This window comes from Daucus carota, chromosome 1 (assembly GCF_001625215.2).
Source record: "Daucus carota subsp. sativus chromosome 1, DH1 v3.0, whole genome shotgun sequence".
Taxonomy (NCBI): domain Eukaryota; kingdom Viridiplantae; phylum Streptophyta; class Magnoliopsida; order Apiales; family Apiaceae; genus Daucus; species Daucus carota.
The window spans coordinates 37,837,096-37,855,301 of NC_030381.2; the positions used below are offsets into that span (position 1 = coordinate 37,837,096).

The window sequence follows — 18,206 nt, forward strand, 5'->3', positions numbered from 1 at the left end:
AAAATATTATAAATATGATAAAAAAAAATTATGTTCATAATTTATTATATACATGAAAATAAATCTCAACTACTCCCACCAATATCCAGCACCTGAAGTAGCCGAGTCCTTTCATATTTTCCATATTCGAACAAATCATTTGGGCATCTTATTTTCCTAAGAAACTTGATCTTTTTTCTATTTACATAGAAAAAGTTACTATTCATTCCCTATCATGGATTCAGCAGATAAAAATCACAAAAAACATATGAGATACATATGTGTGCTCATGTTTGTAAATATACAGAACTGCATGCCATTATGATAACCTTGGCAAGGACCACTTGATATATTAATGAAGATTCGCTGTCATCTCTTGCGTCCTTAACTCAATTTGTACTTAAAATCACTAATCTATTTTGGGTTGAGTAATTATATTGAATTATTATTAATTTAATAATTGAGATTTGATCTTAAGCTGATTTTGAGAATAAAACCTTACTTAGGACCACCTAATTTAATAATGGAGATTTCGATCTTTAAAGAATAAATCCAAAAGTGCAGTCGCTTTCAAACTATTATTTTATGACAAGACTTGTTTGCTTAAGTGTCACTCGGTGAAGGGATGGTCCGATATATATCATTGCCATCTAATTATATTATTTGGAGGATCATATAATAATTTAATCAATATTATCTATTCATATCACATTTATAAGAACCTTGACTTTCGGTGGCCCTAAGACAGCGATAGCCATTAAAATATGCTTATGGCTGCAATATCAGCTCAATTCAGAGTTAAAGTTTTGGCAGTATTTTCTTGATGTAACAAATTATGAGGTTGTTTAGGTGTATCTAAAATAAGTAATTTTTGTTTAGAATTAATAAATGAAATAAAATTTGAAAGCAAATTAACGGTTATAAATGATTATGATGTTTGAAAAAAAAGTCATGAAACAAAAACATTCTCAACTTTTATAAATATACTTGATTTTTTACATAAATATATGAATAATTAATTCTAACTTATAGATCTAGAAACTCTGATTTTTAATCCGGCCATGAAAATTAGAAAAATAGAACAAAACTGTACACGCCCTGGCTTTTCTTTTATATTGATTGATTCCAAATCTTTTTAATATCACAAACTTTTAATAATTTTAAAATTGAATTTGATTATTAAAAAGTATCTTTAAAAATCACAATTCGATCCCTAATCCCCCGGTTAAATTTGTTGGGGGCAACTGAACTGAGGAGTGGTCTCTTCTATTACACACAGTAGCACAGTTCAACACACAGCGCTGCCCTATAGGAGAAACTCAGGTAATGAATGCTCTAGTTCCTTCTTTTGTGTGTTTTTTTGTTCTGCTCTACTGGGCTTTTTACATAATTAAGCAAGTCGATATTTAATGGCTTGAATGATCTTAATGTTCAGTCTTTTGCTACATTATTTTTTACATTTCCTGTCAAAAATAATTCAATTGTATATTTATCCATTTGATGATGGGTAGTGGAATGTTATGCCAAAGATTCAATCTTTAATTCCTTGCTGTAAATTCTTGATTTCTCTTTAGCAAATACAAGAAGTTTTTCTTTTATGATGTCAAGTGTTTGATGAAAGTCCCCCAAGAATTCACTTTTACAGCTGATTTATGAACACTTTGTAATGTCATTAAGGTTGGAAACACTCTGTAGGAAGCTGCATTTTGGTTAGAAGATAGTAGCGGATTTAATCAGAAACGAAGGTTCTTATTATTTATAGTTGGCTTGTCGGTTTCCGTTGTTATTGTTTTGGTAATGACTTCATTTTACAGGGTCCTTTACATGGCATGGCTCATGATCGTTGTTTCGCTCAATGTAATTTGGTTGGCTTCCCTCTGCAAAATTCTTTTAGCATCATGGTCTCCCAGCAAGGCTACGTTCTTGAGTAGTTATGGTAAGTAAATATATTAAGTATCTAAATTTCCTTTAGGGTGTGTTATTTGATTTATTATTATTTTTAAGTAGTTGAAATTGAAATTTTTATGTAGTCAACTTTTCAAGTATATGGGAATTGATCAAAGTCGTACTAGAAGCGGCTTTGTCAGTTGTCACTGCTGGGCCACTCTGATTTTCTTTTCTAAGTCGTTATTTTGATTTGCTCGTTCTTTTTTTACCAGGTGAAGCCTCTTCCAAGAAGAATGTTCTGCTGGTAATTGCCCATCCTGATGATGAGTCCATGTATGTTTACACAATTATAATCTGCAGATGTTTTAATGATTGAACTTGCTAGTTATTTATTCCGGCCTTTGTGATCCTACAATACTCAATATATGTGCCTCAGTTTGCTAAGGATGCTAATTGGACACCTGGAGGATTAATATAGAAATGGAAACGTTATAAAAACAGAGCAAATGGGTAGAAATGGGGAAGGACATGAAAGGAAATTTTATACAAGCTAGGGGATAAAGGAAGGGAAAAGAGAATTAGAGATTTTGTTTGAGATAGAGAGAAACTAAGGAGAGCCTCACCTCTCAAAACTGAGGGTTTTATTTCATTTTGTACTTAGACCTGTAAACACATCCCTTCGCAATCAGTATCAAGTTCATTTCTGTATAATACATCTGGCTTGTAGCACACCTGTATAATGTGATTGAATATGCAAGTACAAATTCCCTGGAAGTATGTACAACCTTTTGTAAAGATAATTTATGTGATCATAATAACCCATCCTTTGAACGCCTTAAGGTTTTTAGAAGCCGGTGACTATGATATTAAAACAAGATTGGATGTTTTGAGATGAAAACTCACTAGCACCAATATTCTCAACTATTTAAAACGGATACGAAGGTTAAATATATTCATGCCGGTTTTTTAGTACAAGGAAGAAGATAAAATATTATTGGCTGGAAGCTTATGATTTAATACATCGCAATACTCTTTATACAGAGCTCATACAAATCAAAATTGCATGATTAGTCAGTTACAAATATCTCTACAATCAATCAACATTAAACGAAATCAACTAGTAAATATTTCAGTTACAATTTTGAATAATAATTCTAACCTCCCTCTTGATTCGAAATTGTAAAATTTATATAGTAATTTTAAAAGGGTTAATAATCAACTAGGTCACTTATTACGCTAGAAAATATCAAGTGGGTCACTGGGAAATTTTTGGTCTCATTTGAATCACTAAAGTCATAAAAAATATCAAATAGATACCTCTAATATCTTTTCGAAGAGTAAACTTTATTTTTAATTGAGTTTCACACATTTTTCTTAGCTGTTAGTATAATCAAATGAAAGGTTATGAATTCTAGTATTTATGATAATATATTCAGATTTTAAAAAATTTATTTAGTATTTATTTGATATAAATTAAACAAAATAATTGTAAAATTAAAAATAAATAGTAAATGAATTTCTTAAAATCTGAATATATTATCATAAATACTAGAATTCATAACCTTTCATTTGATTATACTAGCAGCTAAGAAAAATGTGTGAAACTCAATTAAAAATAAAGTTTACTCCTCGAAAAGATATTAGAGGTATCTATTTGATATTTTTTATGATTTTAGTGATTCAAATGAGACCAAAAATTTGCCAGTGACCCACTTGATATTTTCTAGCGTAATAAGTGATCTAAGTGATAATTAGCCCAATTTTAAAACAATCATATTTTTCTGGTGCACTTCTCACCATAAACATTTGTTGATGCACTTCTTACTAACTTCAAATTATTGATATTGTCTAATTGTGCTATAATGTGGTTTGATTGTAAAATATTTGTAATTGATTAGGCTATTTAGATGGAACTAAACATGCAAGTTTGTCTAAAATGAACTGTAAATAAAGGATTTTATGATAAGAAAATTATAAGCTTCCACCCAATAATATTATATATTATTTCTTGAACTAAAAAACCAACATGCTATCAAGAGCTTCAATGATCTTAAAGAATCTGTTAGTGCAAGTGCATAGCCATGACTTCCGACATGAGATGCTCAAGGTTGTGGAAGATTGAATCTAGGAGGGAGTTCAACCTCTCAGAGACACTCTGACACTATATGAAATTGGGAATTTTGGAGATCAATCAGTAGAAGTACTCAAGGAATGAAATGGAAGAAGGTCAAGAGGATCTTTAATGATGCGCACCAAATAGACCGGTGTCATGCTGATGAGAAACAAATCATGGCACAGGTGGCTCGGGAAGAATTATTATTTTACAGTTGTAGATGAAAATTTCACCTTGGAGTGAAGTGTTACATTTTTTTTTATGATAAAGTTAATAGGAAGTGTAACAAAATAATGAATTTTGGTGAGAAGTGCGCTAAGGATTCAATGTTTTTGGAGAGAAGTACTTTGATGAATTTGAATTTGGTGAGAAATGCATCAACAAATGGATTTAGTGAGAAGTGTACCGGGAAAATATGATTGTGAAGAGAAGTGCTCCAAAGGTGATGATGGGAAGTACATCGTTGATTTGAAGTTACTAAATAAATTCTGCAATTTCAGATCAAGAGGGAGTGTTGTAATCTTTGATTTGAAATTGTAAAGAAATATGAAATAGGTTGATTGTGTTTTAATATTGTAGGATTTTGTTTTAATGTGGTTTGACCGTAAACTATTTGTAATTGATTAGGCTATCTAGATGACACTAATCATGCAAGTTTGTTTTATAATGAACTCTATATAATTTTTTTTAATAATAAAAATTATAATCTTCCACCCAATAATATTATATCTTCTTCCTTGTACTAAAAAACGAACAATTCCCAGGCGAGATCCCGTTGATCCACCTTTTAATTCTCAAAATCAAGGGAGGGGTTAGGTGCTAATATATATTAAACTTCCTCACAGCATCAAGGTGTTGAGTCACTCAACACCCTTTTAACTCCACATATATCATTTTCCGCTTTCAGTCGAGCCGATAACCACATGGTTCTTTTGGGTTGGCCTCGTACTAATGGCTGCTTGTGTTCAAGATAATAATTCCTTATCTCCTCGACCTGGAATTTGGTCCATTTGGATTGAACACCCTTTACACGCAAGGTTTAGGAGAGTTGGTAAGTTAGCACTTGTGTGTGATTTAAGCCTTTAAGGAACCAAAGGGTGCAAGGGAAGTCAAACCTTGAGTGTAATACACCACAATTGCTGACCCACTTCCGCATGATGAAATTATGATTGTGCTTATATATCAAAATTGATTTTCTTCCTATGGAACTTCTTGTGATGATTGTTAACCAAAAAAATTCCTTTTTTTTTTCCATGGAAGTCTTACTTGTTCATAGTAAGTTCCTGGGAAGTTTGACTTCATTGCGTAAGTTCGTCATGCTTAATCAAACATGACCATAATGTTAATATGATACTGCTATAGGTAGCCTCGGTTTCGAATATTGTGCGAGGGGGTCCATATCTGGCCATTTGACAGTCTGGTTTCAAGCTTTTTTATGGCTTCCACGCATCACAAAAACTGGTTGCACTTCCATCCTTATTATTCATTGTTAGGGGGATAAAATCAGTTTTAATTGTTTTGGTTGGTATCATGTTCATAAACTCAAAGTATGTAACTATATATTGTTTTCTGTTTCTGGCAGGTTTTTTACTCCAACAATCAATTACTTGACTTCAATTGGGCACAATATACATATATTGTGCATGTCCACTGGTAATATGATGTTACATATTCATGATTCAGATGTAACAGTAGTTAGTATTCCTTTTAATCTGTAACCATATACAGGTATAAATCTTATGTTGTGTTTAGCTGGTAAGAATGGAATGAGTCAAAAATGAATAAAGGAAAGTAATGTAGTTGGGAGGGATTTTATTTTTTTTCAAAGAGTGAGTGCGACATGTATATCATAAGATTTGAGAAGATTTTGGGCATGGGGGAGAATGGAGCATTCCTTCTCAAAATGTTGGGTTTGCTTCTGAGCTTTCACATAAGTTTGTTAGGGGATACAATGGGGGACAAATGAAATTTTTGAATATCTGATCATAATACAGTTCAAATCTCATTTTGTTCCTTTCAAATCCATTCATCCCAACCAAACACAACATTATATGTTGTAGCTAATTTGACTTGATTTGGTTTAAAACTGAAGAAGTATTCAAGATAGTCGCTCTCTTAGCAGAAATAAATTTATATGACTTGCTTGTATCATGCAGTAATGTCTGAAAGATAGTAGGATTTATCTTTCTTTCTTCTTTTTTTTTGTATAATATTGTGATTAGTTTTCTTATTTTAAACATTTTAATTGTGTAACATTAGAGCAAACATATTTTACATGTTCCTTTCCACGACTGTCAAGTCATCATTAAATTATATGTCGTCGTATTATTTTATTTTGTTAGATAACCCTATTAAATGTTTGTTGTAGGCTTAATTCTACTATGCTTCCTCTACTTTTTCCAAGTGAAAGTAGATTATCTACAATGGTCCTTCAATTGAAGAATACTTAGTTTCAAAGGGTGCTAAAGTTGTGCAGCCTCCTGTTGATCTAAATTTAACATAAATTAGGAAAGTTATAACAGTAATCTATCATTATGCCTAAATGATGTCCAGGACGTGAAAGTTACAACAGTAATCTATCATTACGCCTAAACGATGTCCAGTACATGATTTGCTGACTACTACCTATTATAGCTGTTTAAGTTGAAATTTTTAAATAGGCTAATGCAAGATTTTGTAATTAATGTTAACCTGCTTGGAGCTCTCAATTCATTACCCTTCCTGTAGCAAGGGTATATAGCTGCTTCAGGTTCTGGTTGGGTTTTTTCTCCTAAGGGATCATGTCATAGCTGATGCGTGTGATTTAAGCACATCCAATAGAACACACCAGTATTCTCACTTTCATCACATATCGGCATGAGGGGCCTTCATATATACTTTCAGGAGTAAAAATATTCTTTAGGTTACTGGTATGAGGCTAAGGAGTCATGCATTAGGAGGATGTTAGCTGGTGCTTCAGTTATAAGAAAATTCTGTTAAACAATATATCAGTTGCTATCTGATTTGTTGAATGTGTAACTTCGATCTTGTTATTGCTTTTCAGTTTACCATGTTTCTTATATGAACTTTAATTCAGGTAATGCAGATGGCATTGGAAATGTCAGAAAGGAAGAGCTGTATCAGGCTTCTGCAATCCTTAAGGTCATGATTTTGTATTGTATAGTGTATACCATCTCGCTCCCTGAACTTTATGCTTGAATTAAACTATTTTCCAAGTCTTCTTTAAGTGGGATGATGGATTATATGCCCTCCTCTCAACAAAACCATAAAGAAAAAATGCTACTGTATTCTAGAATGAACAAGGCCCTCGATGGATAAAGATTATAAATATGAGAAGGCGACTCACCAGGATATTAATATGCTTGGTGACATAGTGACATTTCAATCTACTTATGCAGGTTCCACTGCACCAAGTAACGATTCTTGACCATCCAAATTTTCAGGTTACATTCTGAAATTCTTTTGTAAAACCTCTTATTTTGTATTTACAAGTTTATTCAAAAATTTCTTATTGTTGTCACTAGGATGGATTTGGCAAAGTATGGGATGGTGATTTACTAGCTGAAATTGTCAGAGATGAAATTCATGCCAAGGCAATTGATACAGTGAGATCTAATTTCATCAATCATCTATTACTTAGTTATCTGTACTTTGACCTTCCCCTCTTGGGTCCTTATCGTAAGTTCATGCATTCCATAGATTATGGTTTACCTGATTAGGTGGTGAGCTTTTGGCTGTTTGTATTGGGTTCCTTGCATGGCCTCGGGTTATCGGGATGTCTGAATATATTTGTAATTGCTAGAAATTGGCTGGTTCTGGACATAATATGAATTACCCTTGTTTCACTATTTTAATTTTTGAAGTGTTTGGTACCTACAACACAAGAATAGTTTGAACATTAAACCTCTTAGACTACTTTAAAATTACGAGTATATTATCTATCTTTTTATACCTTAAATGACATACTGATGCTTTCACTTGTTTCCAGATTATTACTTTTGATGGATATGGCGTTTCTGGTCACTGTAATCACCGTGATGTTAATCGAGGTGTGCGGTAAGTTGTAGGTTTCTTGTCACACCTAAACTAAACATGTCATGTTCTTATTAATTTTAGTCTCATACTGCATACAAATACACAATAGTCCAAATCTTAGAATCTAAGTCCCTTCATTGAGTGCTTGTGTGCTACGCATTGAAATGCCTCATCAAGTTTCTCATCAATTCATCAGCCATGTAAATAGCCATATCTCATGTTAGATACTAACTTTGTGATTTGAATAAGAAAAGTTGATGGGCTGGTTATTAATCATGGATGGAAACTTATTTTAATTATGTTTTTCATATAATCAGTCACCTTCTGCGTGGTGCTTTGCAAAGAGATATTGACGCCTGGGAGCTGGTATGTTTTCCTTCATTCTTGTTTTTTTTATTATGTTTTTATTGGTATATGATCAGATCCCTCTTTCTGTTCCCCTTCAGTATTATCCAATTTGTGTTTGTGGGAAGGGAATCAGGTGAAACACATATAGGCTTAAAATATGACTTAATTCCAGTTTGTGTGCCTGTAAAAAGATTTTTTTGCAGCTTGTTGGCTACCTTTTAAAAAAACGCAGTTGAGTGGCTGGACAAAGAATTTTTTAACAATGTAAGGGCTCCGCGTCACAACCGTTAACGCCGTCAGTTAATGCAGGGCTACTAATGTCTGTTTGGAATTCAAGCAAAAAGTAACTATTAATACATAACATTTGGAACATACCAATGTTTAGAAAGTTTAACAGTACATAAATAATTGTTTTAAAAGTTACATAATCCATCCAAATAAATAATCAATTCAAAGATACTACTTATCCAAAAGGCATAATACTGATTACATCGGTGATAATTTTTTCCAAAGTTACACATAAAAAGTGGCCAAAATAGGAGATAAAATTAGAGATTATGGTGCTTTGTTTTTTGGAGCCTTTCTTGCAGCGATCATTTGCCGAAATGTTGTCACAGGCTTCCTCTTGCACTGCAAATTTGAAGTTGAAGCCTGTGTTGAAGTGGATCCTGTAGCTTCAGGAATGTTTGTCCTTGCAGTTGCACTGCAGAAGGGAATAAACTTCTTTCTTGCAGTAGCTTCAGAAACAGGGATACTCTTCTTCCTTACAGTACTTTTAAACCTTGGAGGTGAGGCTGTGTTAGCTCTTCCGGTTGCAGCTGAGTCTTTAGTTTTCTGAGCAAGGTGCAAGAAAAAGATCTAGTTAGCATAAACCTTACTATTTTAGACACCTAGGACTGTACAAATATAACCAAACCTTCAGTGAACAAGTTCTTGAATTATGTCCAGCCCCTACACATAATTTGCACTTTATTGGTGTCTTTAAAATTGCAGGTGTTGGATCATCACTATGGTCTTTGTTTGAGTCATCTGAATGGAAGGATTCATCCTCAGTGGATGGATATGCTGGCTCATGTTCTCCATCACTAAAATCACAGCAATCAGTGTACGGGTCTCCATGTCCTTCAAACATGTGTTCCATTTCCTCATCATCTAATCCTTCTAACTCTCTAATACTATCCAGCTGTTATTCTTCTATTTGTGTACTTTCACAAAATTCGAATGGAAAATCACCATAATAGACCTCCTACCCTGACTTTTACTACCTTGTTTAACGCTACCTTCTCCCTGTCATCTGCAAACTCAACTTGTACATCATCAAAGTTGACATTTGGAGTTGATTGACTCAATACTTCAGTACTTTGCGCATATATCTCCACGTACCTATCCTTTGGCAGTAAGGTACACATGAGCATAACCTCATCATCATAAACAAGTTCAAAAAGCCATGTATCCATTGTCGTATAAGGCAATTTATACCATAACTTGAAATACCCACTATAACCAAATTCTTTAACCACTGCAACTATTTCAATCAAGCTTATGTGATCCACACTACAGTAGTCTATATAATCAACCTGTCCCCCTTTATAAACCTTAGGATCTTCACTCATTTTCCACCATGAAACATTTTAATAGTAAAATATTCTTCCTCTGCACATAACACAAATATAACTCTGCTTCAAAATTACAGAACTTACCAAAAATACTCGGTAAACCCTACAGATAACAACACATATAGCTACATATATATATACATAAACTTTACACACAAGTTATGCACAGAAAAGTCCTAAATTTTTTAACTAATAATATACATATAGCATACACAAGAAAAGGGGAAGAGGAATGAGATAATACCTCTATAACCGGGACATTCACTCGGTTTATACACAATCTGCATCTTCTTTGAGACGAACACCCCAGCTCATTTCAATCCAGTTGATGACCAATTAGGGTTCTATAGTTTTGGGTTTTAGAAATGATCGTGGGAGGCAACTGAATTGGAGGGAAATGATATGCGGCTCTCTATTATTATGTAATACTGTAATACATAATGTGTATAAAGTCTTTTTTATCCTCATCAATTCAATCTTCACACTAACGCCGTTACAAAAGGTTAACGGTTGTGACGCGGAGCCCTTACATTGTTAAAAAATTCTCTGTCCAGCCACTCAACTGCGTTTTTTTAAAAGATAGCCAACAAGCTGCAAAAAAATCTTTTTACGGGTACACAAACTGGAATTAAGTCCTTAAAATATTTCAGTTATATACTTATATGTAATATTCCACTTTGAATGTAAAACCATAATGTAGGAATTATGTTCTGGTTGGATTGTAATATTCTTTTTCTGCATCCAACAGAGAGATATTATATGTAGGAGAAAAAATTGAACCCAATGGCCTAGGTTTTTTAATTCAAGACCATTCATAATTCTAGCAGTATTTACATGTTAATAATTTTTAAGAAAAACATAAATTTTGCCATGTTGGATCAGTACACCAACCTCTCTTTTAAATTTTAATGACATATGAAACTGAACGTGGTTTTGTGAAGGACATCTTTATCCACTGCCCTAAAAGATACGTGTGAGATATTTATTTTTTTTATTAAAATTTCCTTATTACTGCAGGGATAAATTCATCTCCTTCCTTTTTCAGGTCAGTACGAACCTATGGCGCAAGTACAGTGGACCCATTGATATCTGGTTGTCCATCCTGAATGCCATGAGAAATTCGGATAAACTACATTGCTTGCTGAATGCACAGCCACGGAAAAGCTATGTTGCAATGGCCCAACATATGAGCCAATGGGTGTGGTATGTAGACTCCCCAACTTATTTCAACAAGTAATTAAAGAAGTAAAAAATTCCACACTAGTGCACTCTGCATAAAATATATCACTGTTTTTGGCTTTTAGCAATAAGCCTTTGTTTTTAAAGTTAAACAGTAAATTTAGGTTCTGTGACTTGGTCAATTTGCTGTAGAATACGGTGTTAGGACACTTCTAAAGTGAATGTACTATCATCATCCATTACAGTATTTGATTTTGACACACTTTGTTCCACGTAATGCAAGTTTGCCTCATTTTTGCAGGTTCCGGAAACTTTTTGTTTCGTTTTCCAGTTATACTTTTGTAAATACTCTTCAGAAGATAGACAAGGAGGGGTTTTAAGTCTTACTTAAACTGATAGACCTTTTAACATGCGGAGTTTTCTTTGTGTCCAATGTCTAAGCATATGGATGACGTTTAAAGTCTCCTATATGTTCCAAGGCAAATGCAGCTTCTTTGGCTTCTTGTTTTTTTGGTCCGACGAAACATATGTCCAAAGGGGGAGTAATATTATGTAGGCAGGCCTATCTTGTGAAACCGTAGTGTTTGATTAGCTTAATAGAGAGTAATGTCGGTTATTAATCAGCATTTACAGTTTGTGAGAATATATGTGTATGTATACTTATTACTCTCCGATCTTATTACTTGCATCGGATGTTGTTAAGCATCTGCCCTGCTTGATCTTGTTACTTGTATCTGATGTTGTTAAGCCTCTGTCCTGCTTGATCTTGTTACTTGTATCGGATGTTGTAAAGTCATGTCCTGTTTGATCTTGTATTGGATTTGGGTGTTATTAGTCTTGACGAGATTCGGATGTTATTAGTCTCGAGTCTCTTGACGAGATTGAGTATTCGCCGCTGCATAATTTTATGATTAATTCAAAATGTTATTATTTCGATAAAAATTTAAGAAATTGCTATATCTTGCATTGTTATTCGGCTTGTTTTTAATGCTCGTAATGTTATTTAACTAGTATCAAAATAATCAGGCGGTCAAAAACATTCTATTTTATTTAATCAATGTGACTGATACAAAATTATTGGGTTAAATATCAAAATGGTCACAGAAGTAGAGATCATATATCACTTCGCTCATTGATCTTAACGATGTATCATTTCAATCATTAAAATCATAATAAATATCAATCAAGTACACAAAAAAGATAATTATGTAATAAAAAATAAATAGTAAATCAACTTTAGTATAAGAGTAAATGATATACTACCTCCACTTTAGTGATCACTTTGATAATCAAGTAATAACCAACTCACTAATCAAGTGTTTACTCATAATCTGTTTTCGAATAAGAGTTTAGTTGATTTGTATATATTAATCGATTCATCGAATATTCATAATAAGTTCTTTCTCAAACATTCTATAGTTTGGAAACATGATTACAAATATTATTCTTAAGAAAATAAAAATGGATCTAATATTCATCCCCATTTCTGTTTCAACTTTCAAATGACAAGGCCAATCAAAAACTATTCGAGAATAAACAATTTAACCATGACAAAAGAGAAAATGAACACACCGATTAGCTGCAGAATGCTTAAGATAGACAAGACTGTTGATCTAAATCCATAATTCAAATCAAACAAAGCCACTACATGTTCAAAACCCAGATGTTTAAAAACAGAAAAGCCAGACTACTGTTACTAAGATTACAGATACAAAACACAAACCATAGATTAACAGTACACAGAAAACAAGGACAGTGAGGGCGGATTAACTGTCAAAGCTCTTTACAGCACGAAGACAGAGTGAGGTAAAACTGCAGAGATTCGATATAGGACTCTTCTCTAATCGCAGCCGCCGTTTTCTTTACTGCATAATGGAAGCATGTATAATTGTGTCCAGCTCCTTCCATTACTGCTATTATACAAAGAAAGCCTGTGATATTAGCAACTTGAATGATTCAATTGTTGTACGTAATTATAAACCAATGTCCAAGTAGAGAATGAAAATTACCTTGTGAATACCTCTTACAACAGCATTCTGTCAATAGAAAGATCTTACAGAATCCATCAAAGTACCACGGGATAGAACCAAAGTGAGAAAGGCAAACTTATGGGCCATGGATAAAAAGGGCAACATGAAATGATTTCAAAGCTAGTGAACAGAAGTATGTAGCCATTTCCCTCAACATAGTCCCTTTTAAAAACTAGTGATATGATGAAGGATAGCACAATACCTTTGACAACGAAGAGATGCAAACGGAATAACTCAAAGATAATTAGAGAGACTGAATTTGGAATGTTAGTAGTAAGAGGCTTTATGTGTATGTACAAAAATAACTAACACTAGAAAATAAATCAAAACTGCACAGTTGAAGGAGAAAACATGAAACAACGAAAGACTTGGAGGGTGACAAACACCGCAAAGCAATTTACACTGACACAGATAACAAAGGAGTATACCTATGTTGTATGGCCAAATGGAATGACTGTTGGTAACCGGTGTTAAAAAGAAGGTTCGAGCCTAAAACCTAACTTTTGAGTAGCCAAACTAGGAAACTAGAGGTATCTACAATTTCTATGGAGTTAATAATGTACAAAAGGTGAAAAACCTTACGGAAAATAATTTACTGGTTTCCAGTTTCCTCTATATCTTGAAGGCCATTCCAATTCTAAACTGAAAGTATCCATGGTACCATCCCTTGTTAGCTGTGAGCAAGCCATTCAAAAGTTGCCTTTAAGCTAGGCTGATATTTGTCAATGCCACATCAACAAACTAATCTTCATAAAAGAGAGAGAGAGATACGAACAAAACCCCCCATCTTCTGAGATACTGTAATGATTCACACCATTATCATTTACTGCTGTTTTACAACTACATAGCAATATTCATCACCACAGTACATGTTCTTGTATAACCAACACATAACACTGTCCCTATTTGTTTTAGTCTGGCCAATTTATTCACACCAAACACATCTGCGCTAAACCAACTAGCAATCTAGATTTATTTATTTACACAGGAGTCTCAAACTCCTAGTTCTCAGTCATCAGTGACATCAAGATTAAGGATGCGACGCAAATCCTGGGTCGCAAGGGCATGGTCAGCATTGCTAAAGAGTTTCCTAGCAGAAACAGTGTGTTCTCTTTTAGGGGACGGGGGAGCAGACCGTGCTAAAGGGTGCAAATCCATATCAGACACTGCCGAAGAGGGAAAATCAAGTGACGCAGTTCGTTTGGGAGGAGCAAAAAACTTCGGAATAGGCAATGAACTAGGTGGAGGAGAATTGGAATACGCAGGTCCAGCCCAAAGCTCAGAGTACGAAAAATCATTACAAAACAAGGACCTCTCCCTCTCAGACCCACCCTTAATAGGAATCGGGGTCGAACCACTTTTCTTCAAGGCATTCCCTTTCAAATTCTTACTCTCAACATCCTCCGAAAAATAATCAAACGAAGCTGGAAAAGGCGTTTTCGAGAACGGGGAAGAGGGCGAAAACCCAAACCCCCTTTTCCCATCAGGTGTAGTACAAGCCTTAATTGGTGTAGGGAGTATCCCAGCACCACCACTCCCAGACTGAAAAGTCCTACAACTTAATTCTTTAAAATCCCTAAAAGTAGGTGACCCAAGATTACTCTGATTCTTCTCGTAACATTGGTTCCTATGATGAGCAACAACAACAATAGTCTCCATCAAGTTCAAACTCTAAATCCCCACAATCAAATCTACAGATTTCAAGGCCTCAAATGTATCAAATGACAATAAAGTTCAGATCTTTAGCATACCCACAAGCTATAAATACATATAAATGCAAGTAAACATCAAGAATCACCAAATCAACCTTGATCAAACTAGCTTTATCAGATCTGTAACAAACAAAAGCAGATCCATGTGTAAAAACACTAAATAAATCACAGAAAAAGACAGCATCTTTAATACAAACAAGAGAGTTGATGAAGATGATTTACCTGGTGATACAATCAAGATGTGAGTGAAGTGATAGTGAGTTCAAAGATTGTTTGATGTTGGTAACGTCTATATAAAATGTGTGTGAGTATATATAAGCAGATCTAGTAGTACTACATTAGCAGTTGAACTAAAAGAGCGTTTTAAACAAGAATCTACGGATCTGAAATGACTTGTTTGGTCTGCATTTACATATTTTAGTCCTGGCACCATGCTCGAGGACTTTTGGTCTGAAATTCCAGTTATACCCCCCTTCTTTTGGCATTTTCCAAATTTAAATTTTTAAGTATAATTTTTTTGTTTAGGTTAAGAAAGGATAATTTGATTTGCCATTTAAATTAGTTGATTTGTTGGTTGGTTCCGGAAGCTGTCGAGATAAAATTGAATATTTTATTGTATTAATATAAATAATAAATATTTAATTAAATATTAATATTTTAAATTTTTGATATTAATATTAAATATTAATTTAAAGAACACCGGAAACTAAAAATTATATATTTACACAAATATCTTAATAGATACAAGATTTTAAATTATTTCGAACATCAGTCGTCCAATAATTAATAAGATTTCATAATTATTGAGGTAAATTATGATTTTGGTAAATATTTTAATGGGTTTCTGCTAAATTTTAAATTAATTTTTAACTGAAATTTATCTTATAATTACACTTTGACGGGAATTTGAGTGGGTGCCCGGGAACCCATGGCCAAGGCTATGGGTCTGGGTCTGCCGTGTATCGGTTCATCCTTTTCAGCCTTGTTTGATTGGATGTAATCAACACCGTAATCTCAACTTTCTTGTAACTGATCTAAATTATAAAGTGATTGGTTGTGTAATTTCACTTTTATATATTATATAAATTTATTAATTTTATATTATACATATTATCAAATTTTCAATTACATAATTACATGTTCATATAAACAAAACATCACACCAGACACAAATTTAGAGTTCAACGTTAAATGGACATTGTAATCTAATTTTATGGAACTTCTACTTTGCAGCGTGACTCAAAATCCTGTCAACCTTATCAAACGAGGCTTTCATTTTTATATCTGTCATTCTCATTTTTGATTCCCTTCATCATTTTCCATTCAAATTTCAAACGTTCCACTAATGTATGAGCCAAAATTTTGTCAATTGGATATTCTAAAAGAGGTTGAAGCGAGAATAATAAAGTTAAAATTCTAAGTTCAATCAGTATCAACTTTTTTGGATACATAATAATAAATTTATCTATAAATAATGTATATAGGTGTGGAGAAATATTTAAAAGGGCAATTTTGTAATCTCATGCTGGGCTGGTAGTTGGTATTGAGCCACTTGACACTTCAGACTTCAAAGGGGAGGGAGGAGCTACATGAAATGCATACAAATCCGGGGTAAAGTACTAGTAAATTACTTGATGTTAGATATTATGGGATCAAGGTAGCCAGATATAGATAACGAAAGTGACGGGGTATGTGGATGCGATAATGCAGAAAATAGGGGGGGACTATGTTGTCGTGGTAGCAAGTGTCCACTACGTGGCTGTAAATTATAATTAAACTTATCGTAGCATTTCGATGTAAAAATATTATGGTTAATGTAAATTTAGGTGGTTTGATTATCGTAACAGCTGAGTGTTAATTTTATTTGTGATTCCGGTCATGAATAAATGTTTCAGATTTTAATTATAAATAAAATATAATGAACAAGAATTGATATCTAAAAATATAAATTACTAAAATTTGTTGAAAACTGAATATTGAAAATAATATAGAAATGAAATAATATAATAATGATATTTTTTATTATATCATAAAACTGATACTACTAATGAAGTGACGCTAACAAATTAATCAAGTTGCTTTAATATCATATCGTGCAATATCGATTAAAAATAGTTGATTAAATTATTTAAAACATTGGTCGTGTAAACTTTGACGTAAGTAGTGTGTTTCTGACGTAGCTATATTTTAAAAAATATATTATTATTATGAGAGAAAAGTTATTTGGAGTCCCATTTTTTTCGGAGTTCCCGGAGTCCCAATCCTGACCCTCCATTTCATTCTCATCTGACGGTGTAGTTTAATTAGAATTATATAAAATTTAAATAATTAACTATTTTATCTTTCCAAATTAAGCGCTCACTCATCTCTTCCACGATTGTAGCGTTAGTTATTTTGTTGCTGAGTTTGTGGGAAGATATTATCCTGCCATTTGTTCTGCAATCTTTTCAGTGGTGCGTTATTTCCTTTTCTCTTTGTTCTGCGCATTCTCTATCGGACACCTAGTTGTATACATCTTTTTTGTAAACCGCAGAACATAGCTGTGTCCTGCATAGTTTCATATTCTTAATTTTGTTTTTTCTCTGTTGTTAATATTTGTAGATTACGTGTACAAATTGGGTTGGTGATTTGCAGATATTCTGTATGATATATGAGTTGCAGTATACCCTGAAAAGATTCCGCATTGAATGTATAAATTATGAGTTTTTTTAGTAATGCAAAGCCAAGTTGTGTATATCTTATTTGTAAACTGCAGAACATAGACCATAGTTATGTCCTGCATAGTTTAATGTTTTATGCTTAGCATTGTGTTCTGTGTTACATCTGATCTGTGTCACATCTGATCTGTGTCCTGCATGCTATTTGGCATGATTTATGTAATGTCTATGGTGTGCTGCATGATAAAATTCTAATGTGCGTATTTATGGTACTGCAATACCTATAGCTATATAAATTATTTGAATAATATTTCTAGTGTCTGAATGCAGGACAAAAGTTGGATAGAGGGCTATGCACGATTGTTTCGGAGCTTAAGATTAGGGATATTAGAGAGTTTTAAAAATTTAAAATATGTAACTGCTTGTATCCTGCAGATCGTAGGATGGAAAGATGATCCGACGGTGTTAAGAGGGGACTCCAAAGAGTCCAAGAGTTATGGGTTTCCAAGGAGCCCAACTATTATTATTATTATTATTATTATTATTATTATTATTATTATTATTATTATTATTAAGTTATGTTAATACGATAATGATAATGTCTTGTTACACCCATAAAATATTATTTTTCTTATATTATTTGTTATTTT

General features: G+C 33.2%; 2 protein-coding genes and 1 long non-coding RNA gene across 12 annotated transcripts; 1 reads left to right on the forward strand and 2 right to left on the reverse strand.

Annotated features, from left to right (window-relative positions):
• The first annotated feature begins 1,141 nt into the window (after positions 1–1,141).
• On the forward strand, positions 1,142–11,988 carry LOC108192926 (uncharacterized). 9 transcript variants are annotated; one of them, XM_064082666.1, is made up of 12 exons: positions 1,148–1,302; positions 1,657–1,724; positions 1,794–1,915; positions 2,139–2,170; positions 5,562–5,632; positions 7,056–7,120; positions 7,378–7,422; positions 7,504–7,584; positions 7,968–8,028; positions 8,332–8,380; positions 10,996–11,181; positions 11,459–11,988. In XM_064082666.1, the coding sequence occupies exons 3-12, from the start codon at positions 1,913–1,915 to the stop codon at positions 11,535–11,537; spliced, it is 672 nt and encodes a 223-aa protein (XP_063938736.1). In that variant the 5' UTR covers positions 1,148–1,302; positions 1,657–1,724; positions 1,794–1,912; the 3' UTR covers positions 11,538–11,988. The 9 variants fall into 9 exon arrangements, with proteins under 9 accessions (XP_063938726.1, XP_017215067.1, XP_063938736.1 ...); XM_064082654.1 differs by having other exon boundaries at positions 1,149–1,302; positions 2,139–2,199; XM_064082656.1 differs by lacking the exon at positions 1,657–1,724 and having other exon boundaries at positions 1,142–1,302; positions 2,139–2,199.
• On the reverse strand, positions 8,843–10,536 carry LOC135148279 (uncharacterized). Its single transcript, XR_010286264.1, has 3 exons — positions 10,223–10,536; positions 9,279–10,015; positions 8,843–9,196 (listed from the first exon to the last, which is right to left on the reverse strand). It is a non-coding gene; the product is annotated as an uncharacterized LOC135148279 (long non-coding RNA).
• Positions 11,989–12,732: 744 nt separating the features above from the next.
• On the reverse strand, positions 12,733–15,291 carry LOC108204733 (uncharacterized). 2 transcript variants are annotated; one of them, XM_017374314.2, is made up of 3 exons: positions 15,122–15,291; positions 13,167–15,019; positions 12,733–13,067 (listed from the first exon to the last, which is right to left on the reverse strand). In XM_017374314.2, exon 2 carries the CDS (start codon positions 14,844–14,846, stop codon positions 14,196–14,198), a length of 651 nt encoding a protein of 216 aa, XP_017229803.1. In that variant the 5' UTR covers positions 14,847–15,019; positions 15,122–15,291; the 3' UTR covers positions 12,733–13,067; positions 13,167–14,195. The 2 variants fall into 2 exon arrangements, with proteins under 2 accessions (XP_017229803.1, XP_017229804.1); XM_017374315.2 differs by having other exon boundaries at positions 12,733–13,088.
• Between the last annotated feature and the right edge of the window lie 2,915 nt (positions 15,292–18,206).